The 25264-nt window shown below is 28.9% G+C and overlaps 1 protein-coding gene across 1 annotated transcript; it reads right to left on the bottom strand.

Annotated features, from left to right (window-relative positions):
• LOC107169123 (uncharacterized) lies at window positions 1-25264 on the bottom strand. The gene is made up of 55 exons (XM_015518767.2): window positions 24748-25264; window positions 22681-23499; window positions 22577-22617; window positions 22230-22311; window positions 21883-22085; window positions 21717-21806; window positions 21159-21257; window positions 20196-20241; window positions 19713-19774; window positions 18491-18554; window positions 17577-17653; window positions 17343-17381; window positions 17130-17193; window positions 16997-17050; window positions 16681-16778; window positions 15017-15071; window positions 14793-14855; window positions 14579-14632; window positions 14435-14479; window positions 14173-14217; window positions 14072-14107; window positions 13895-13989; window positions 13604-13678; window positions 10806-10851; window positions 10015-10059; window positions 9712-9782; window positions 9566-9620; window positions 9433-9495; window positions 9155-9234; window positions 8973-9026; window positions 8692-8746; window positions 8568-8603; window positions 7556-7672; window positions 7372-7443; window positions 7244-7279; window positions 7079-7168; window positions 6597-6676; window positions 6461-6497; window positions 6226-6315; window positions 4155-4233; window positions 3974-4037; window positions 3602-3646; window positions 3498-3543; window positions 3296-3367; window positions 2274-2326; window positions 2109-2198; window positions 1944-2025; window positions 1610-1672; window positions 1413-1466; window positions 1233-1295; window positions 1031-1164; window positions 790-979; window positions 553-731; window positions 271-492; window positions 1-165 (listed from the first exon to the last, which is right to left on the bottom strand). The coding sequence occupies exons 1-55, from the start codon at window positions 25046-25048 to the stop codon at window positions 19-21; spliced, it is 5217 nt and encodes a 1738-aa protein (XP_015374253.2). The 5' UTR covers window positions 25049-25264; the 3' UTR covers window positions 1-18.

The raw sequence follows: 25264 nt of genomic DNA, 5'->3' as shown, positions 1-25264 counted from the left end.
TAATAAATGTTTTTTTATTCATACAAAACACACCGGACTCAAATGTATACTAAAACTTTGACCAACTTCATTAAAATCTCGTAGAACAACATCTAAAATTGGTAAGCGAGATGGGCGATCAGTTGTATAAGAAATTGTAGTTTTTCTCCATTCTTCTGACCGAGTCTATAAAAAAATAAAAAAATAAAAAAAATACTTATATACGAGTTATTTATTAGTTATAAAAAAAAATGTTAATTTTAACTATTTTTACAAAATATGATCACTTGCCTTGCATTCATCTTCAATAGCAGTATATTTCATTTTTGGATTCCCTCTTGGAGTAATATCTGCATCATTAAATCCAACTAATTTCAATCCTTTTTTGTATGATCTGTTTCCAGCATCAAAATAGCCAATCGATTTTTTACAGTGGTATGTTAAATTCTGACTAGCTGATTCTGACAATAGTTGTAAAAAACTGATTTGATTGCTATCAGCTTTGTATGATATCTAAAATCAGAAATTCAATATGAATTGGTTTTAAATTTCTCTTTTACTATCATTTACAACCTGTCCAGTATATCCAAATTCAGATAACCAAATTTCTGGTTGAGGATTTCTATTTTCAAAATCTATTGGGCCTATATGATCTGGTTGAGGTTTTACACATGTGCTTTTTGTGATATGATCACATCGTACGAGTACCGCGTCACGAATATCTCCTTCATTGGGATCCACCCAATATTCTCCTATAAATACATTTATATTTCATTAACTGAACCAAAGTTATTAAAAATATGTACCTACCACTTTCGAGATCAGGATGAGCCGCATATAAATCTTTACATGTCTTGGCTGGATTATCTTTTTCACCGTTTGGTTTCTTAAACTTCTCAAATGATGTTTTCAATTTTTTATATGCACTGAATATTAATTCGCGTCTCTCCGTTTCTGTCATTTTGTCAGGTTGATCTTGATGCGTTCCATCATTTGGTCCCTATTCCAATTAGATGTTGATCTTTGTAAAAATAATTAATTTAAATCTTACCTTGGTATGTCCTTGTGTTAATAAAGCTGTTAACGCAGCCATGTCATATGCCAATGCTTCACCTGGTGGTCCAGGTGGTCCAGGTAAACCAGATGCTCCGGGTATTCCATCAGGACCTCGTTCACCGGTTAGTCCTTAAATATTTATTATGATTTATTAATAAATTTATTATTAAAGAAACATACAATAATAGCATACTAACCCCTAGGACCAGGAGGTCCCACTAAACCTTGTAACCCAGGATTTCCATCTTGTCCAGGGGGTCCTAATTAAAATTGCAAATTATTTTTAATTGCACGTAGTTGTTGTTTTGAATTATATATAGGTATATAAGTATTATAATATTAGTGAAATTCCTATAAAGAAGTATAACTTCTATTACCTTTTGGTCCTGGTTCACCAACAGGTCCAGGAGGTCCAGGATACCCATTATTACCTAGATAAGTGGTTATAACAACTAATAAGTAATTGCAAAATGATAAGTTGTACTTGTACACCATATATTTTTTTTAATATTATAAATAAACAATGTTAATCAATGGCTGTGTTTTAATAAGGTTTAATAGTTAAAAATCATACCCTTTTGACCATCAGCTCCTGGGGCACCTGGTAATCCTTGTAAGCCCATTAAACCCTTATGACCTGCGTAAATTATAAAATAATAAGTAATAATTACATTATATAAAGCAAAATATATTATTGATGTATGTAAAAAAAATACCAGTGGATGTCTTAAATATTGTTTTAATATTGTGATAGTCTTATTTTTTTAATTCTCTCCGTAATAAACATGTTACTGGTTTTACTTTGATAAAAAATACAATAAATGCTTAATTGGTTCCTACATTGTTCATGTACCTAATCCTATAATATTATGTGTTATTTAATATTGTACGTAGTTATAATTTATTACCTTTCATTCCTTCAGGACCTATGTCCCCTTTATCTCCCTTTTCTCCTTGAAATCCAGGAGGTCCGGGTTTACCTCTTTGGCCCTATACAATTAAAGCGTACTATAGTATTGATTTCATATATTATGTAGAAACCAGAATTCACTAAATTCACTTCTTAAACTTACTGGAGGTCCTTCTACACCTTGTGGACCATTTTCACCACGTAAACCTCGTTCGCCTGGGTTTCCGGTTGGACCTGGTAAGCCTTGTGGGCCCTATATTTTAATGTTATAATTGGTAAATAAATACGAGTACTTGTCTTAATTTTTAGATAATAACATATAACTTACGATCATTCCTGGTGAACCGGGACTACCTAAATTACCAGGTGATCCAGGTGGACCTGAAATTGTGTAAATTAAACCAAGAAATTAATATGTCAATAAAGCAAAATTTATTTAGATAATAAAAAAGTGATGGTAGGATTTTGCATATTTTTATTTATATACCAAACATCTTTGGTCTATATCAGTGTAAAATTAACCAACGTTATCCCGCTTCGGAATAAATAGAATAATGAACCGTATGGTTAGGCATTTTTTCACATCAATTTGAGTGAATGAATTTATAGAAATATACATTGCTGACAAAGCTGTACTTTTAGTTTATTGTGAATTTTTCATATTTTTATGAATGTTTACATATTTTACATATAAGTACAACGTACAATTTGGTACATTAAAACTTTGAAACATAGTATAAGTATATACTATATAATGTTATTTTAAAAATTTAAAAATCGTAAATGAATAGATTATAAACGGAGTGATAAATAAATTGGTTTTTTATTGCTTATGTGTTTTTTTGTCATTGAGATTTTAAACTTTTCCGATTTCTCTTAGATCAAATTGTTGTTTTTAAACCAAAAAGTATAAAAAAAAGTATAGATTTCCTCGTAAGCTTTTCTTACAGCAATTAAAATATATAGCAAATTCAGTTACAAATAAAATATGTTGGAACTTTATAAGTATGTTAAAATTTTGTAATTGGCAATACTAAAATTTTTATTTATATATATTGTCTAAAGCTAGAAATTATATAACGAAATTTCTCATATATTTTCACTGAAATAAAAATTTAACGTATGATAACAATTTATCTTCAAACGATTTTTATTTTTAAGTTATTAATCTCAAAAATCGAACAACTTAAAAAATTCCACTATACTTAAAAATACTCTCTGTTATAGTTAATTTGATATCTTTTTCTTTTTTTTTTGAGTTATTAGGTCCGGTACATGCATTTCAGTTTAAGTCAGCAATTTAATATCTTTAGTTAGTAATTATAAGATCTGAATTAATTAAGATTCTACCTTTATCTCCCGGTCTTCCACTGATTCCTGGAGCTCCAGGTAAACCAGTAGCTCCGTCTTGACCTCTTTCACCTACAGCATATATATAATTATATAATTACAAATTTTAGTTATGAAAAACGAATTATTATACAATGAATCATTATCTAATATACTTTAATATATAGGTATGGAAGTGTTAAAAAGCTTAGAGATTACAAACCTTGAGGTCCCGGAGAACCTGGAGGACCAGCTAAACCTTGAACTCCCTGTATAATAATCAATTTATTAATTGCAATTCAAATTAATTTAGTAGTTGCATAATACCTGTGAACCATCTGATCCTGGTTTTCCTGGAGATCCTTTATCACCCTTTTGATAAATTCAAATAAATTTATATTTTATTTATTTATATACGTATGTGTGATGGTTGAGTATTTGAGTATAAGTATATATATATATATATATATATATATATTTTTTTTTTTATTATTATTGAGATTTAACCATCAATAAATTAATAGAAAATATCTGTATTTATGTTAAAAAATGTGAAACTAATATTTTAATAAATATTGAGTGTGAAAATAATACATAATATTAAATTAAATAAATAATGAAGTTATAAAATAGAGTTCAAATATTGTCTTCTACTAACTGAGCAATGCATTAAATTTATAATATAATTATATTGCTTACTGGTAGTCCTTGTGTTCCTCGCATTCCTATTGGTCCTTGACTACCTGGGACTCCTGTTAATCCCCTGAAAGAATATAGGAAAAATATATTCTAAAATGAATCTATGCTCAAAACCAATTTTGTTTTTCGATGTTTGTACAAGATATATTTTATTGTCATATAACATAAAATAAAAAATTACCTTTCTCCTATGGCTCCCTGGGGACCAGTTGGCCCTACTGGCCCTGGAGCTCCATCTGCACCAGTTTCACCCTTGGGGCCTAAAATGGTCAATTTTATATATTTTTATTTATTTTTATTAACTTACGCCCAGTTGGGCAATTAGAGAAAGATTACAGAGATATACATGTTACGGGCAATGTGAACCACGATGTTTTTTTTTACCAAATAATAATATTGACTGAATAAACAACGATATTTTTTTTTTTTTGTAATAGTTTATAGTATTTTAAAGTTTAATACTATTATTAATTTTATTAAATCTTATCATATAATGAATCATTTAAAACAATTATAATAACTATAATAATTGTTAAATAATTTAGGTAATTTATAATAAGTTCAATCACAATTATATATTAATTATTTAATAATTATAATAATTGTTAAATAATTTAAGTAATTTAAAATAAATTCAATCACAATAAACTACGAAATTTTTGAAACACACTGTAAAAACTTGTTTTTGTTTGCTATCGTAACCTATTTAAGAATCATAAATTTTCTATACGGATATGGCCATATCGGAATGATAAAATGATTAGCTGTCTTGATAAAATCAGTCAACGATATATTATGAGTAGGGCTAGGATTTTGTAGCATTTGCATTTTCTTTCATAGTACTCCAGGACATAGCTAATCAAAGACAAAATTCGATTCATTCATCACAGAGTTCAAATATGTAATTTTGGTTTTGCTTTTTTTGATTTTTCTTGTGATATTTTTAAATAAATGCTTTATTGGTACTTTTTTGTCAGTTTATTAGCTTTTTAATTGGTTTTTGTTAATTATACGCATATTTAACATTTACGTATATATTTATCTAAATTATTATTTTTTCATTTATTTTAATTGTATAATTATATATATTTTGTGAATTCGTAGTGAAATATTATCGCCTTATCAGAAAATATTTCTGAAAATAGATTCTTAGATTTTGTGATGACAAATATATGATAAAATATAATAAAACAGTTTTTAATTTATTTTTTTCAATATTTATAAATTGTACTTAGTTGTTCTAAGAATTAATTGGTGTGAACATATAAAAATGTGTTTAATTAATTATTTTTTTGATTTTAAAAATATTTTTCAGCTAAACTTAAAAATGTTTAAGTCTTTTTTAGTTACATTTTCTTGGTTAAATGCTTTTTTTTGTAGCATTATTGGCAATTTTTTAATTCCTTTATTGTAGGTTTTTAGTGCTTCATTTTCCTAGCCCTAATTATGAGCAATCATTAATTTTATATTTTCGACTAACCTAAATAAAATTATAATATTTGATATTTTTTTTTTTATTTCATCAAAATATTTATAATAGTAATATTAATATGATACATGAATATAAATAATTATTGTTTATTCGGTCAATATTATTGGTTGGTAAAAAAAAAAAACATCGTGGTTCACATTGCCCGTAACATATACAATGTTAAGTAGTTATATTAATAATTAATATAAGTAAGTAGTTTAAAATGGACACAGATAATTAAAATTAGGTATATAAATATACATAAGTGGACCGAAAAGTAAGCAACAGTTACAATGCATTATTGAAATTTTGAAGCATACGATGCATATGGTGATTGTGATCATAAGAAGAAGAGCGGGATAGAGCGTAAAGCGGAATGTGATCTCTGGTAGGAGAGGAATGAGAGGATGGAACACTAAACTGGATACTAGATAGAAGAGTAGGAGAATTAAGGGAACCATTAAGAAGAGATGAAACAAAATTAATGTCAGCAGTTAATCGTCAGGTAGACAGTGTTTGGATATTTAAAACTTGGTGAACAAGAGAATATTCGTGTGCGGAGTGGTCAATGTGCAATAGGAAATCTGCATAAGAAATGAACTTATTTTAGATTAGACCCTTTCCTGTCTTAGTTGGTCTTTGGCTTGGTGGGGCCAATTTTAACATCAATGCAATATACATTTAATTTGATTGAGTAGGTATAGAAAATGTATGTTATTCATAATTGCTATCAATTTAATTCATTTTTTAAATATACTTGTTAGCCAAAATCACATATTACCATCCAATCCGCGTAAACCTGGCGCTCCAATATTTCCTGGCACACCCTGTTTTCCCGGTTCACCTTGCCATCCTTTTGCTCCAACCAAACCTATATTAAAAATACTATAATATGCGTTTTTCATAAGGAACCTGACAGTCCATTATATTATATTTGTATAATAGTATCGTCTAATGATCGACATTCGACCAGAAAAACCATATTATTATTATTATGCAACATTTCGACGTAATACCTGGTGGTCCTGGTGGTCCAGTCGGCCCAGGATATCCCTAAAAACATTAACGGAATAATAATTTAATCTGTGCTTGGTTATTTATAAATGTAGAAATAAAAAACACATTAATTTATAGATAAATAATTATTTTTACCAGTGGTCCTCGTTCTCCTACTCTGCCTGGTATTCCCATTAACCCTATATCTCCTTTGTTGCCTTGATCTCCACGACTTCCTAAAATTAAAATTAAATTACACTTACAGAGATTCTAAGTAGATATATAAGTATAATTACTATGTATTCCTAAATATAATATCCATTCGGTAAAAACTTTTTTGTGAAGTACATAATGATAGTTATTAACAAATAAATGGTTTTATTTCAAACCATGTATATATTTATGGTTACCATTAACCAACTGGACTTCTACTTATTTAAAATGATTTACAAATAAAATGCAATGTGTTCTTATTTACTGTTTATGGCAATATTTAAAGTTTGTTAAAGTATTTCAATGTGATAATGGTCTCAATTTATACTAGTACCTTTATTATATACATTATAAAGCATTCAACAGTTAACAAATAGATAAGTTTTAGAAACAATTTTATACTCTTATTTAATTGAAACAATCACCTTTTGGACCAATTGAGCCTACAGCACCGGGGAGACCAGGTTCTCCCATTTTTCCAATTGGCCCGGTATTTCCTTGGTCTCCTTTCATACCTGCGTTCAATATATTCTTTTAACTGAATTAAATTGCAATTATAATTTTTATTTATAATAAGCTAAAATACTAACCTGTGTCTCCTCTATCGCCTTTTAAACCTGGCATACCTATATAATATTTTAAAATAATAAATGTTTAATAATATCCTTTTATATGTTGTAATAAACTCTTGTAATATACTCTAATAATATACTCTTACCTACTGATCCTGGTGGCCCAGGGAAACCTTGAACCCCTTGAGGTCCAAATGGACCTCTCTCACCAGGTGTACCTTAAAAATAAATCGATGTTAAAAAATCAATAATTAACTCTCTCCAAGATACCAAAGTTGTCAATAACAGATATTTCATAGTTACACATTTTAATTCATGTATTATACCAACCTGGTGCGCCAGGCTCTCCTGCAGGTCCTGTAGATCCGGGCTCACCTCGTTCGGCTGGTTCACCAGGTGGACCAATTGGACCAACAAATCCCTGAGGCCCTCTTTCCCCAGCAGGACCTTAATTCATTAATTTGAAAATTGTTAGTTGTTGGTTTTAGTTGTCACATTTTACTTTCAAAACAAATTAAAACTTAACAGAGATAAATCAAATAATAATATAATGATAGCATAATACAATATGGCACGTATTGAATTTCATGGCGATTATAAATTTCACCAGGTATTTTTTGATTTCTAAAATTGGTATAGTAAATTACGTCCACAGTATCTAGTTTCTAAGTGACCTTGAATTCTTGAACATCTATTGTATACATTTTAAATAGTATTTGCGCGTATTCTACGATTCACCGTACCTAGGTAATATTTTAGTAGGTATTTAATTTATTTTTCTGTGTGTAACAGTGCAACATGGATATACAAATTGGATTTAGCCATATATTGGTATAATAAAATAACTTGTAATATTATTATTATTAGCTCTATGTATAATTAACAAAAAATATTTTTAACAACTTAATATGCTTAATATACCCAGTACCCACCTATCTTTTATGTTACCCATAATTATTTAATTTAAAAAAATAATAATTTTTGGAGGATAGTGATAGTCGCCTACTCTTGGTGGCCTTTTGGACGATAAATTACTATTATAAAAATAATATACTTGCTAGATGAAATTAACTATGTGTAAATGTATGCATGAAATTTATTGGGAGCAAATTTACAATTTGTTCTCTTCGTTGAGTGCAATAATTTACATTTGTCCAAATTTCTATGTTCTAATAATGTCGAGTTTACCTATTATTAATTTAGAAAAAATATTAGATGTGTGACCTACTTATTGAAATAAACAATATTGCCTGAACAAATAACGTTTACTATGCATTTTTTAAACGTATTATTTATCATAGTGCAGTACATTAGACCTTAATAAATAATTGTTAACATTTACCCGGTGAACCTGATGGTCCTTGCGTTCCAGTAGAACCTAAAATAATAGACAATTTAAACAAGTTTTAGGAAATAAAGTTTACTATGTCTTATTAAAAATAAAAAAGTTAAAATAAATTACACACCTCTTTCTCCTTTCAAACCTGATATTCCTTGTTCACCTCTCAATCCTGGTATACCCTAAATTTACATTATGTAGATTACATTTGTGTTATATTTTTTTCTTTAAATAAAAATATATAATTATAAACAGTTAAAAATTGTATTGAAATCTTGTACCCATATAGGTATTATAAATTATAAAATATAAATAATTTAAAGAATAACTAGCCTAAACTACTCTAAAAATCTACACGCTTACAAATAAAAATAATTTTGATTTGTTAGAGAATGCATTTAAATTTACCATTAATCCTGGTGATCCCGAATGTCCTTTGTCACCTTTAATACCTTGTAGCCCCTAAAATGTATACAATAATATGTTTGATTAAATGTAAATAACTTGTATTTATTATTTGCATTAAGTTTTAAGTAGATAAATTAGATATTATATTATTAAATTATGGTAGATAAAAGTTGATAACTTACAGTCGGCCCATCAGGACCAGCAACTCCTGGTTCTCCTTTAACTCCTTGTAATCCTGGATGACCAATAGGGCCTCTTTCACCTAAAATTTATTTTTAACATATTTCAATAACAAATTTTACATAAATATCGTATCAAAAAATAGTCAAGATTTATTATAAGGTATTCAAAGATTATTTTATTTGAAATTTAAATTTTGTCAACACAAAAAACATAACATACATCTAAACCATTATTATAAAAATTATTTTATTAATTTTCATAAATGTCATATACTTACCAGGAAATCCACGTTCACCTCTAGTTCCTGCTTCACCATGTTTTCCTGCTGGTCCTTGTTGACCTAAACAAAAAATACAAGTAATTGCATGAATGGTTATTGAGCTTGAAATAAAATTATTCAATAAATGTACCTGGTTCACCGTCTTTGCCAGGTTGGCCCGGGTTCCCAGGTACTCCGGGTACACCCTAATTAAATAAATATACATTTTAAATATTAAATACAGTAAGAATATACCATTAATTTAAAATTTAAGTATTCTAGATATTATGTACTAACTTGAGAACCAATAGATCCTGGTGGACCAACTTGTCCTCTTTCCCCATCCAAACCTGGCTTGCCAGGTATACCTTCACACATCACGTAATTATAATATTATGTTGAAAAATAATTGAACATATTGATGTGAATACTGTTTAGTTAGCATTTAGTTAACATTTATTTATTTGTACGATGGTAAGTTAAAATAATATGTAATTAGATTATTATAATTTATACAGCCATTAAGTTGAAAAATTACATAATTCAATAAAATATATTCCTTAATTTTTCTTAATTAGGAACTATGATATAAATACTTACCAGCATTGCCTGGTGGTCCTACTTTTCCTGAATCACCTCTGGGACCTATAATATAAAATATTGAATTGATATTATAATATTACATTTATAACTAATTTATGCTGAATAAAAGAATTGAACAGATAACGTATATGTTCTCATATTATCATAACAGAAATACTCCTTCTACTTTATATCTATGTATATAATCTTAAATTAAATATTTCTATTTTTTAAAGTTAAGGACCAAAACTTATAACAATGTGTTTTATGATTTGCCTACGTATCTTACATTAACCAATATGATTCTCAAAACATAACGCTATCTAAAAAAAGAGCCATATAATAATATTAGTATAGGACTATATAATTAATATGTATCAAACAAAGTCAATGCACTGTGGACTACTATTAAGGCAATTTTAAAGCGTGCTTAAGTGGTAACATTTGTTTGTTAGTTTATTACTCGTCAGCTAATGGACAATAATTATTGAGCTGTATGAACCAATTTGAAACCAATTACTCGTAATCGACATCGGAATTACTCGAATTGTTCACCAAGTTATCTTATATAATTATCTGACAACAATAATTATTAAGTACCTATCATAATATATTATTATTTATTAATATTAATAATGATTGGACGGCGCTAAAGATAGGCATTTTAGCTACATTGCGGTATAGGTGTTTTAGGAAACCAAGTATAGAGAAATTATTTTTGTATAAAATAATTTTTAAATTATGACAAAAAAAATGTTTAGGATATATCTGTTCAACTATTTACGTATCATAACTAAAATGACACAAACCTGGTGCACCCGGGGGTCCGACTTCACCAGCTGCTCCTGTAAGTCCCTGTTTTAATAAAGTTATTTATTTCCATGAGTTATATATATTTTACTTATATGATACATAATATATATTTACACAAGGATCTATCATATTGTATATAGTATATACTCTATATACTCTATATATATTATATATACTATGAACTATGTAATACATATATATATATATAAGATGATTATTTTATCTGTATTCCATAAAATTATTAATTATATCATATATTTCCTAAAATATATTTCTATAACATAATTTAAAATAATTTTTGCGTATTTTGAAAAATCATATTTTTACTATTTTATCATTTTAATTTTTGAAAATTTCAAATTTTTAATGGCAATATTTTGCGTTAACTTGTAATGATTTAAAGAAAATTATGTAAAATAATAATATTTAAAAAACCCTTTAATTTATAGATAAAATAACCGTTGGAAAAATAAAAATCACTCTATGAATATTATATACCGGGTGATTCTTTTATCACTGAACACTCATTATTTAAAAAATTATTAATGTTTTTGAAAATATTATTTTACATAGTTTCAAGTTGTTAAAAAATTATATTTTTAAATATTTTTTGTCCTTATAATTTTTTAAGTTTTTTACTTTTTTGAATGACAACATAGAGTTTTAATATCATATTCCAAAGCAGAATATTTTTCTAATTATTTTGATTGATAAAAATCGAATTTAGGACGAGTAGTTTATGAGTTATAAGTATTTAAAGTTTAGACAAGCGGAGTAGTGGACAAACATTTTACGGGGTAACCCCGTACCACTCTGCCGATCTAAACTTTAAATATTTATAACTCATAAACTACTCGTCCTAAATTCGATTTTTATGAATCAACGTACTTAGAAAAAAATTCTGCTCTGGAATATGAAATTAAAACTCCGTGTTGTCATTCAAAAAAGTAAAAAACTTTAAAAATTATAAGGATAAAAATAATGGTTTTTGAACAACTTGAAACTATGTAAAAAAAATAATTTCAAAAATTATAGTAATTTTTTAAATAATGAGTGTTCAATGATGAAAGAATTACTCGGTATATACCTGTATTGTCGTAATTTATAAATTATATGTTCTTAATATATAATATACTAGTTGACCCAGCGAATTTGTACCACATTCAATGAATACAGTGATATCTTCTAGCTAAACTTCTTCTTCTTCTTCAACAGCTTAACGGTCCATTAAGGACCTGTGCTGCCACTAGTAAGCCTTTCCATTTTTTTCTGTCCAAAGTCCAGTCTAACGTTACTTGCTCCTCTATTAGTCTCATATCCTTTTCTACGGTGTCTTTCCATCTCGTTCTTGGTCTTCCAAGTGGACGTTTTTTATTTATTTTTCTTATCAGAGCATTTTTCAATACATCTCCATCCGCTCTCCATACATGTCCCAGCCACTCTAGACGTTTACACCTTAGGTATGTGAGTATATTTGGTTTTTCATACAGCTCTTTATTGTGCCTCTTTTCATAAATTCCCAGGTTGTCATTGTACACCGGTCCATATATATTTCTTAATATTTTCCTTTCCCATATAGCAAGTTTTCTATTGTCATCTTTAGTCGTGGACCAAGTCTCACATCCGTAGGTTACTATTGGCCTAAGATAGCTTGTGTACAGTGTAGTTTTTGACTTCCTAGATAGCATTTTTGATCTCAAAAGTTTGTTTATGCTAAAGTAAAATCTATTTCCATTCGATATTCTTTATTTATTCTCCTATGCATGTCGTTACTGCTGTTTATATTAACACCTAAGTATTTGAAATTATCCACTTTTTCAAAGTTCATATTTCCTACTTTCAGGGTTAACTAATTGCAATAAAATAAATACGAAAAAGTGTATTAAGTTCAATAGTTAGGCGCTCTTCTCGTTTTATTTTTTATTCTTCTTCAGTGATTTATTCGCAATGTTACGAAGCCTAATAACATTACGAATTTGTTGAAAAGGATTAGATCTTCTTGATCGCAGATTTTTAATAATAATCTTCTATATAACTAAAACAAAGTCACGGAAAAAAACAACAATTTTGGAACAGCAGCGATAAGAACGCTAACTCACTGCTGCGTCGATTGTAACGGTTGTGCGACTTTTCGGTTGGGCGAATGAGAAGTGAAACGGCGGCGGCCTCAACCAAATTGTTTTTTCCAAATAATATTATTATACGGGATTTCGGTAATGTACTCGATGACAATGACATTCACACGGTAATAAAAATAATTTTTAAGTTATACCGACCCGGATTTTTATTGGTCACGATAATGTACAGCCGTCGACGACGTTACTAACCCGTCAGGGAATCCCATCGCTATCCGTCGTCGCCGTCACAATTTTATTTTCGAAGAATACATGACGACCCGTAATCGCGTGCTGTTCGGTGAACGGAAAAGAATACTATAACGTAACTTTAATATGATTATTGAACCGTTTAAATAATATATTTATAAATTAGTATATTTTTATTTTTATTTTAATGTAAATCTTTCTGAATACGCCAAGACAAATCCAACAAATCAGTGATAATCAAAATCAGTCCAGCCGTACTTGAATTATAAATGGTGTAACTAACCCGGCTTTATTTTATTTATACATATAGATCATTATCTGCTAACGTGTACAGGCATTATATTATTTAACTAGTAATTTTCAATAATATTTCACTATTTCAGGATTTACGACATTGGCGGTAACATATATAAACTAAGTTTTTGCTTAATCTTCATGTTTGTAAAGTACATATATAAGTATATACTTACAGTTAAGCCCTTATCACCTGGTGGGCCTATTGGTCCCGGTAAACCTTGCAGACCTGGTGATCCTGGTTCTCCCACCTATTAAAACAGCATTTAAATTTTTTAAATCTTTCATTATAGGTATCTGGTACATAGTATATTAATTCTATAAATATTATAGGTACATAAATTTACACAATAGAATTCTAGGTATCATGCATTTTAATAAGTTAAAAGTGTGCATTTTTACCTATTGGTAGTGGTTTATATAACTTATTTAAAGTATTTTAATATAGTATAATGAAATAACTTCACCTTCCCGTCCGCACCAGGTATACCACGTTCACCTGGTGGTCCAGGCTTTCCTGGAGGTCCTGGTTTACCTATAGACCCACTCAAGCCTTGAAGACCTAAGTATTTAGATTAAATAGATAATTATTAAATACATATTTATAAATAGTCAACAGGCATTGTTTCTATAAAGCTTCATACCTGCCATGCCCGGACGTCCAGTATCACCAATAGCACCTACAAAATTTACAATTGTTTTGAACTAGTTAATTCACACAAATCTTATATTCAAAAAATAATACCTTTTGGACCTGGAGGCCCTTCTAATCCTCGATCGCCAACTGACCCTAAAAATTATTAACATTATTATTTTTTACATAATATTTAAAATATATTTCAATATATATATATGGTATATCATAAAAATGCTAACACTTCAAATATATACATACATACTTGTAAACTGTATAGTGTATATACCTGTTTATTATTATTATTAATAATTTTGTACGTTAAATATTATTCATTAGGTATTCATTAATATTAAACTATCTATGACAATACCTTTGGTGCCTGGTGATCCGTCTGGACCAGGTAATCCACGTTCACCTAAAAATAAAAATACAATGAAATATAAAAATATGTGCATACTCGTATGTACAATGTGTAATAAAAAACAATGATTATTAGTTTAAATTTTAATATTACCGGGAACACCGCGTTCGCCTTGAATCCCAGTTAGTCCTCGAGGACCTTCAGAACCTATATTAAAATTGAATAAACATAAATATATTTCAAATACTTGAAGACTAAGATGTATTTTAATTAAAAATAAACTTGTTGATTTATTAAAATTACACATTTTTCTTGAAATCACTATCGACTATCATAATTTTAAATAAAAATAATGTATAAGATGTACCTTTTCTGCCTCGTTTACCTTCTGGCCCATCCATACCAGGTAATCCTCTAGGACCAGGAGCTCCTATATCAAACATTAGTTTTATTTTTATAATTTAAATAATTCTATTCTATACTAAAAACAATTTAAAAAAAATATTATTGTCTAACAATGATGATTATATTAAAGTTTATAGGTACGCACAAAGTTTTAAAACATATTATTAACACAATAACACATCTTACCAATTTCTCCCTTTATTCCTGCTTCTCCTTTATAACCACGCTCGCCATTTAATCCCTTTAAGGAAAAACAGGTAAAATAATAAGCAATTTTATAATTTTATAATAGTATATATATTTTTATTATATTTAATAAAAAATAAAAAGTTTCTTTTGTAAGATTAGATTAAAGATTATATAGACACGTGGTAGCGTGTCAAATCAAGTTCTAGCTAACAGAACTGACCAGCACCGTATGTACATTACACGAACCATTTTGAGTCACTTTTGACCCCCTCATAACTCAAAACTGTTTCACATAAACATGTCAGATTTGGCTCATATATTTAGACTTATGAGATATATATATGTACTCCAAATTTCATGAACACACCTCAAACTGTCATTAAGATATTAACGTTCAAAAATCATCATTTTTATCGCTGACTGACCTATAGATCAAAATTCTAACACAGTTCCAGATGACCAGAAAATTCCAATTTGGCATCCAGATATGTTAATTAGTTGGGTGAATACAAAGGAGTAAATAAGAACCTGTAAATTTTTATCATTTTGCTATAATTTTGTAATTAATTGGTTTTATTATAATTTTTCAATTAATTAATCTACCTATTCTATTTAATTTTTAAATTAATTAATTCTATTAGGAACACATAAATTACTTATGGTGCCTCAGTGCCTGTAATTTAATGTGTAAGAATCTAAAGGATCAGCGATCAACATTATATGTTGACTTATATAACTCCGCTAACTTTTCCTGTTTCGCCGCGCCAAAAATACGTCTAGTCGAAAATGTGTCGAAATTGGCGATCTGCGCCCCAAAACATACTGTTTTTTCTATGTATTTTAATTAATACTTTTTTTTTTAATTACAATTAAACAATTTATCTCACGATTATAAATTATCCACCCACCACGAGAAATAATCGTAAATGAAATGCTAGTTAAAAATATAAAAATTGATATAAATGATAACACAAAAAAGACAATTATACCCCGTAAACGTAGGAAAATACTCGTACAATAGTTTAACAACAACCATTTGGAAATAATTTTATTATGAATAAGTTGTAGCTAATAATTTATATATAAAAAGTAAAAAGTAATAATATTCCATCAAATACATATATGTAAAATGAGAGCCAAGTTAAATATTATAATACATGCCTTGATTATTGACTTCAACGACAAAATAAGTGAGATATAAATGGGTGCCAAGTTCAATGGTCAGTCCTGAAATGTATTTATAACAACTTAAAATATAATTTCTTTTTATAACTTAGGTTAATATATTGAAGCTTAAGGTCTGAATCGGCTAAGAGTTATATTATAGCCTTCGAAAGTTCTAAAGCTGTGACCTGTGAGTTCTCATATATTCTTCCGAAAATCATCTTCACTCTTCCATTTCTAACTTGTAGGTGTACTTAATAATAATTCTTATATGAAAACTAGCCAAGTCAGACATAAGGCTTCCTTATCCTAAGTTATAAGAAGAAATGATATTTTATGTTGCTATGAATAAATTTCAGGACTGACTATTGAACTTGGCACCCATTTAGATCTCACTTCTTTTGTTGAAGTCAACAACGACAACAACCAACACATATATTATAATATTGAACTTGGCTCACATTTTACATGTATGTTTTTGATGGGATTTAACTTACATCAGCTCCTTTTATGCCAGGTGGTCCGACACTACCTGTTTCTCCTGGAGCACCTCGAGGTCCTGGAAAACCAGATGGACCAATAGGTCCACTAGCTCCTAAAATATTTATTTTCCATAAGTAGATTTTTAATCACTTTTATCAAAATTTTCTTTTAGTGTAATTATATGCACTTTATTTGTTAATAAATAATTTTGAAATCTCTATTTAAGACGACATTATGTTTATCAATTTTTAAAAAAAACTAATATTAAATATGCATAATATTCATTTTTAAATATTAATTAGGATAATTTATATATAAAATTATGCATACCTGGACTCCCCTTTTCTCCTGTATTTCCATCTTTTCCTGGAGTCCCCGGAATACCTACATGTTTTATTTGGTATTAGTAAAGTTTCTAATTCGTCATAGTTAAAAAAAATCATTAGAAATAAAATTTTATAACCTGGTTCGCCTGATTCACCAGATTTTCCAGATTCACCTCTTGGTCCTTGCAAACCAAAACTACCCTATGATAATCATAAGAAATATATTTAAATTAATTTTACGTTTATAATAATAAAACAAATACAATTTTTATTCAAAATATAAATTTAGCCATGAATAATATATCAAACAGCAATTAAAAATAATTTCTATAATTTCTTTGAACACATACCTTAGGTCCTGGTAATCCTATATCTCCTTTTGCACCAACCTATAATGTAGATATATTCAAAATATAATAATATTTATACTTTTATAATAGGTGTTATATGAGAGAATAAAATGTAATTTAGTAAAAATATTAGTTCTAATTAAAATTTAAAAATAATATAATATTTGTATACCTACCTAATAAGTTAAATAAAAATAAAATAATTATTGGAAGAAATATAATATAATGACATACCGAACCCGGAAACCCTGGTGGACCAGGTTTTCCAATGTTTCCTGGAGGACCAATAGCCCCGGGTAAGCCATCAACACCTACATTTTCAAATATATTATAGATTACAATTTATTTATACATAAATATTTATTTCATCGATATGTATTGATGATATAAATATTATGAAAAAAAAATATATATTTATATATTATATATTGCCTTAATAAGTTGATAACCACTTATTATTTTTATGATATATTGTATGAAATGTTAATATCATTATAATTCAATATCTAATGTACAAGAATATGTATTTAATTATATTAATTAAAGGGGCTATCTCATTGGAGGTACAACCCCAAACATGTTCTTGTATAATATATATATATATATATGTATATATAAGTAATTATTATTATTGTATAATACTACTTATGACACTTATGTATTACTATTGTTATACTGTATTCACCCACGATGTATTATATTTATAAAGACTTTTGGTCGTTTAAATAAAAATGCCATAGGCAGTTAAAAAATTATATTAATTATATAAAATAAAAAAGTTGAAAATCCAAAAAAATTATTATCATTTTTAACATTTATAGTAGTAGCACAATTATTTTACTTTAATAATATTATTCATTGTGGCTTGGTGTGGCTCTGTGTTTATACTCAGTTTCGTACGCGCTCTGAGTAAAAAATAACGGCCAGCGGCGTTACTAAGCTCGCGGATGGGTGACTAACTGGGATTTTTAGCAACAAAATCCTAGCCACACCTACATAACGTAAGCTTTGAAAGAAAATTATAAGAACATTTAGGACGATGAAAATTATTTAAAACTTTTTATACGATTTGTGTCAACTACATAGATTATTGCAGAATTATTTGAATTTTTACATCAATTACACTATATTTATATATTATAGCAAACCTCGAATGCCCGGTGGTCCAGGTGGTCCTTCCCTGCCTCTTTCTCCTCGTGCACCAATAGGACCCTATAACAAAATTAGTTAATTATGTGGTATCTATGCTTAAAAAAAATACAGAAAACTTACTACATAATATTATTGTACATGCAGATTTTAGATATTATTTTACCGATCATAATATATAAAATTAAAATTATATAACAGCCGTTCAAATGTGATACATTTAAAATTTATTATTTATTTATAAAGTTTCAAAAATAATTGTTTTACCAAATCGAATCAAAATTTTAAATACTTCACAATGCTTAACATAATAAATACATTTTTCTGATCGTAAAGCGATAAATTTAAACTACCCAATGATTTTACAATGATGTGTGTGATTTTTTTTCTGTGTCTTACATCAATATTAAGGTTAGTTTCTGGAAGCGAATTTGATGTAGCATGTACTTAAATACAGGCATGTAGCTAAGAGGGGCAGAGTGTGCCTAACCCACGCTATTATGTGTACGGCCTTACGCCTGCCCACCCGAAGTAAATTGTTTCAAATTTTCAATAGATTTTCCATAAAACATAAAAATAGAAAAATGTTTTTATATTAGAACTTAAATTATATTAATTGTATTTTATTTATAAATTGTGTTCATAATTATTAAATATAACTATTTTATCATGATTATAATTATTAAATGCATTATTTTTATTTATGTACCTATTTAAGCGTATTATTTTTTTTATTACACTTATTGGTTACTGGCGTCTGGCAAAATGGTATTATTACTTATTAAGTTATACATATACTTATATATTTTTGTAGCAATGATATGCTGATAACTACCTCATTAGTCTTTATAATATACAAATGTCAGAAAGGAGGTGGCACTCATAGTGAATATTTTCTGACTATGTATCTGCTTAAATACTCTGAATCTAAAGCATACATTTCCTTGCGTTTACAAGCAACAGCAGTTAAACAAAAATACATATTAATAATTTTTATTATGCGTTTGAAGTAATAAATCTAGTAGAAATTACAAATTATTTTGAAGGTAGTAAAAATATTTAATTTTAATGAACGTTTCCTCATAAAATATTGTTCATAAATAAAATTAAAAATATTAAATATAAATTGAACATATTATAACAGATTTTTATTTTACTTTCGTATTTTCGTATGATAAGAATATTATATATAGAACAAAGATACTTAGTTATAATACTTACTACTGAACCAGTAATACCAGGTTGACCAGGAGACCCTATAGATCCTTTTTCACCCATTGCTCCTAAAAAATTAAGTAAAAAAGAAAATTACTTATATATTTAAATGAATGTTTAATGAATGTTCATAATAATATTTGTGTATTAATGTATTATAATAGATAATAACAAATATATATAAATCCTTTTTTACCTTAGATATTAAATAACATTACTGTAGTTATGAGTTACTTATTATTTATTTATTTTCATGATATAAAAAAATTTCATACAATACTCATTGCGTTATACGACTACTCAAAATTTTAAAATGGATATTAATATAATATTAATATAAATGCATAATTGAATAATTTATTATAGAATATATATAAAATCTTTTCAATAAAAACTAACACAGTACATATATCAGTATAAATTTAATAAAATCTCCTTAAAAATAAGATGGTCTATTTTAGAACGAAATAATAATTAATCATATATTACCTTGTTCACCTTTTCCTCCATCGACGCCAGGGAAACCTATATGACCCTATAATATAAAATATAAATAGGTACAGTTTTTTAATATTGATTTCCTAATTTATTTTAAATTTTTATATAAAACACGTGAAAGCCTCTACAGTCTGTCTAATCTAAGTTTTATTTTTATTAACAAATCTGTCAATTTTACTTAATATTTTATTTTGTAATAGATTGAATGATACTCTTAAACTCAAAAAAATTATATAAAGTGTGTCTCTGCACTTTCAACATGATTTTCCACGTCCATATTTTTTCTTTATAATCGATACTTTTAGAATATGGTTTTAGGAAATTATTTCTTTATAATCCCTAATTTAATATTTTAATATTCATAAACTTATTAATGCATTCAAACATAAAATGAAAACTTGTTTTTGGGATACCAATCTGAAAAATTATTCAAATTTCATAGGCGATCGGGTACTTATTTAAATAGTTGTTTAAGTTTTGGCTAGTTTGGAGGGGATACAGGTAAAGAAGTTTCTTTATAGTTGGAAAAGGGGAATAATGAAATTAATTGTTGGATACTATGAGCTTAGTTAAATATCATATTTTACATACATAGGCGTGCGCAGGGGGTATGCAGGGTATGCAGCTGCATACCCTGAAGTTCTGTGAGGGGCGAACATCGACTCTGTAAAATTGAAACATCCAGTTATCAGTTATCAACTACCAAGTATTTGCGAAATACATACTTCTTGCATTATGTAATGGTATTTATTACAATATTTTTTTAATTAAACAGTAGGTTTTTTCAATATTTGTGAATTGTGTATACATATTATCATAATTTTACGAGCCTAAAATAACTTTCAGGGCGCGCTATTGTCAGCCTTCTGCATATCCTGAAAAAGAGGCCTGCGCACGCCTATGTTTACATATCAATGTATATATATAAATTATACATATAGGTGTGTCAAATACCTTCATTCCTGGTATACCTGGCATTCCAGGTAAACCTCTAGGTCCAGCAGGACCAATAGTACCTGGTTGTCCTGGTTCTGCATCATGGCCTCGTTCGCCCTATAAGATAATAATTATATTAAATATTATCTCAATACTTTTAAGGCTTAACCCACATATCATTAACCTATGGTACCTAGCTATACTTAGGGTTGACAATATTGAGGTATTAGAATCGGTTTACTGAAAAACTGCTCAAGTGTTAACACCTATAGAATATACGTTATAACTTCAGCATGAAGTAACCATGAATTGTACATATCGGTACTTCAGTATTACGGTATACCATGAAAGTGGTAGGTATTAATGTTAAACCCGGTTTACTTACCAATTTAAGTTAATATGCTGAAAATCCCTAGTCTACCTTGTATACTAAATTATACAATTACGTTATATTATTAAATAACAATATTAAATATCTAGGTACCAATACATTATTTTAAATGTGTTACATTTTAATAAAATAAATTATTAAACCGAATTAAGTATAAACTCAGAACTTTCAAAATGTATACTTACATCCCTACCAGGTAGTCCAGGAATACCTCTAGGCCCAACTGGGCCAGCAGGACCTGGTGCACCACCATCACCAGTTTCTCCACGAGGTCCCTTACAAAGTATAAATTATATTTTAAATAAATATTTTAGTTTATATCATAATAATATGTTAAGAATTAAATTGTACTTGGAATCCTTGAGGTCCAGGAGGTCCAGGAGGGCCAGGAGGTCCTCTCGTTCCAACAGGCCCAACTTGTGCTTGCATAGTATGAAATGCTTCTGGCGGATAACCACTATTAATAGGACCTTTATCTAGATTCCCGTGAACTTGAGCTAATTGCTGGTAATATGTACTAACATCTGGAGTAGGTCCAGGAAGTCCGGGCATTCCTTAAACATGACATGTTTTCATTTAATTTAAGGTGTACTATTCCATTATTTACCAATATAAATATAAATAATTTATTTTAACAAGAAATAAATTTCAAATAAATAATTAATATTAAGAATGCCATATTTATATAAATTATTAACCTGGGATTCCCGGTGTACCCGGAACACCTCGTTCACCATATTGTCCAGGTTTTCCTGGTTCACCTTGAAGACCTGGTTCTCCCTATACAATTGTATCACACAAATAAAGTGAGATATTATTTACTTGTTTCATAATGAAATTGATAATAAGGAATTAACACGCATTTTAAATTTATAAATGCAAAAATGCAAAATATAATCTATAATATAATGTATAAAAGTTGTTTTTTAATCATTTTTTTACATTTATCATACTTAACTATTAAATTTGTATAACTTGGGTCCTATTTTGTATTTTAAGTAATTAGTATGTATGGGAAAATAGTTGAGTTCATACAGTTACTTACTCGAATGGTTGGAACTGGATAGAATGGTGGTGTTGTTGTATCTATAAATATTATACAATTATGTGTTAATATCATACAGATTATGGTTATTTTATTGAACTTACGTGTTACTTGTTGAAAATCATTGTCTATATAAACGTGAGATTCTTTGAAAACCTCCTTTTTTCGGTTTATGATGGTTTTATTTGGCTGTGATCTAAACGGTGTACTTTGCATTGGTTGTTTAAATGGTGGTTCACTAGTAATTTCTTCTACAGGTCGTGGTTGAATATATGAATTCTTAATTATTGTTTTATACTCATTAGACTCTTTAAATGTTGTATTATAAACTGGTATTCTAGATGTATATAGCATTTCAGTCAAATCAAATCTTTGAGATTCTTCGGGTATTTCTGACGATTTCTCGATGGGTTCTTCTGGATTTGCAGTTTGTTTCTCTAGGATTTCAGTGGGTTCTTCTGGTATTTCCATGGGTTCTTCGGGTATTTCCATAGGTTCTTCTGGTATTTCTGGTGGTTCGTCTGGCCTTTCTGTGAACTCTTTTGGACTTTCTGTCTGGTCCTCTGGCTTTTCTGCTGGTTCTTCTGGCTTTTCTGCTGGTTCTTCTGGCTTTTCTGTAGGTTCCTCTCGCCTTTCTGTAACATCTTCTGTTCTTTCTATGAACTGTGTTTGTCCCTCTATAGGATTTTCCGATCTTTCCAGAGGTTCTTCTGGTATTTCTAGTAGTTCTGTTGGTTTTTCTTGAGGTTCGATCGGTCTTTCTAGTTCTTGATCAGACCTTTGAGTAGTAAAATCTTCTATTATTCCGTCTGGGTACTGTTCTGGTTGATCAGGTTCTGTGGGGTGATTGTCATAAAATGGTTGTATTGGTGGTACTGAAGTTGAGGTATAAGAGTCCAATGAAGATTTGTTCATTAATTCACCTAAAATAACTAAATTTTAATGTATAATATCAAAATGCCTAATTTATTCAAAAGATGTTTTTGACATTATTCATAATATACTAGATGTTATTCCTCAAGAAAATTGAATATATATTAAAATCTTTAATAAATAGGAACTATTTGTATATATAGGAGAATTTGTATTTTATTTAAAGTACAAGGATTTGATAAAAAAAATTTAAGAGGTACATGAAAAATTATTTTTCTGTCATTTTTTCCTATGGATATTGAACCAAAATATAACTATTTATTGGAAATATAACCATCTATTAGATAATATAAATGATCGATGTATTTGACTATAACGTATAATAGTGGCAATAGTACAATTTAATTGTGTAAGATAATAATCGTGATTTTAAATAATTATATATTGTAGGTAATGATGATTTTATTTTTAAAATGCAGATTAGTTTAACTACTTTTATTTGAGTAACTATTTATTAATAAATATATTTATACAGTTGTAGTAAAATATTTAAGTTGAAAATACCTACTAATTTTAGATTAAGTTGTGTTACTTTAATGTACACATTAGGCAGGTGTATAAAAACGTTAATACATTTTAACATTGATAGCAATTTTATTTTAATAACTATTTAAATATTTATGTCTATAGGATAAATATGTCATTGATAAAAGACAAAAAGTTTATTTACGAAATATTTTATGTACACAGGAATCTTCAGAATTCTAAAAATTTCTAACAAGTTTTATAAAACGATATTATACATATATATATATATATATATATATATGTATAATTATCATTATAGACACATGTAGCCATCTTCATATAAATTACAATTTTAATACATAGTTGCGTCTTACGTACTACGTTCACAGAACTCTGAGAGCATTTTTATATTCCCTTGAAATTTTAGAGAAGGCCTGCTTGATTATGCCACTATACTGACATGGGCAGTATATTTTATTTTGTAAAATATGTGTGGCGTATATAATATATATGTAATGGATATTCACTCACAAGTCATCAAATCACAAAATCACCTTTTTTTAAATCATATGCGGTTTCAATTACACTTTTTTGGACATCGAACATTGTATATAGGTACCTGCAGCCTATTCATGAGATACTATTAAAACAATTTTAAGCTGAAAAAGTTGAAGTGTTGTGCCTCTTAGGGAAACGCCCGTGACATTTTTTTGCTGTACCATGCACAATAGTAATATATATATCATTATAATACGACAAAAATATCGTACGGTGGTCGAGGGTGACTGACGCGGACGTTGTCGGCGGTGGTGGAGGTGGCGGCGGTGGAGGCTGCTTGTGGACATCTCCGCCGTCCTCGTAGTCTTCGTCGTAGTTGTCGCGGTCGTAGTCGTCGGCGCCTATCGCGGAGCCGGCGGCGCTGTCGGTGGACCTGTCTGCGGCCACCGCCAACCCGGGCCTGATGCGTCTATCGTGACGGCGAGCTCCAGGAGCGGCCGCTTCGGCCGCCAGCAGCAGCGCCGCGCAGGCCAGCCACAGCGCGCAGGCCACTGGGCTACTCGGGCCGTGCATGGGGCAGCGACGAGCAAACACACGCCGTAAAACAATTATGCTGTTTAAATACGGTGAGCGGCGCGCGCAGATAATAATATAATATATGGGACGCGTGCAGCACGTGAACAAGCAGCTGCAGTAGACCTACTCAAGACGTGCTTGTGTGCGACGGCGACGTTCGGTAAAGCGCGCGAGGCGACACGTGTAATCGGTACGGCGGTCCGCGCCAATGTG

The sequence above is a fragment of the Diuraphis noxia genome, unplaced genomic scaffold, assembly GCF_037042655.1.
Source record: "Diuraphis noxia isolate RWA-SAM2 unplaced genomic scaffold, SU_Dnox_SAM2 contig0004, whole genome shotgun sequence".
Taxonomy (NCBI): domain Eukaryota; kingdom Metazoa; phylum Arthropoda; class Insecta; order Hemiptera; family Aphididae; genus Diuraphis; species Diuraphis noxia.
This window is presented reverse-complemented; position numbering and strand designations above follow the sequence as displayed.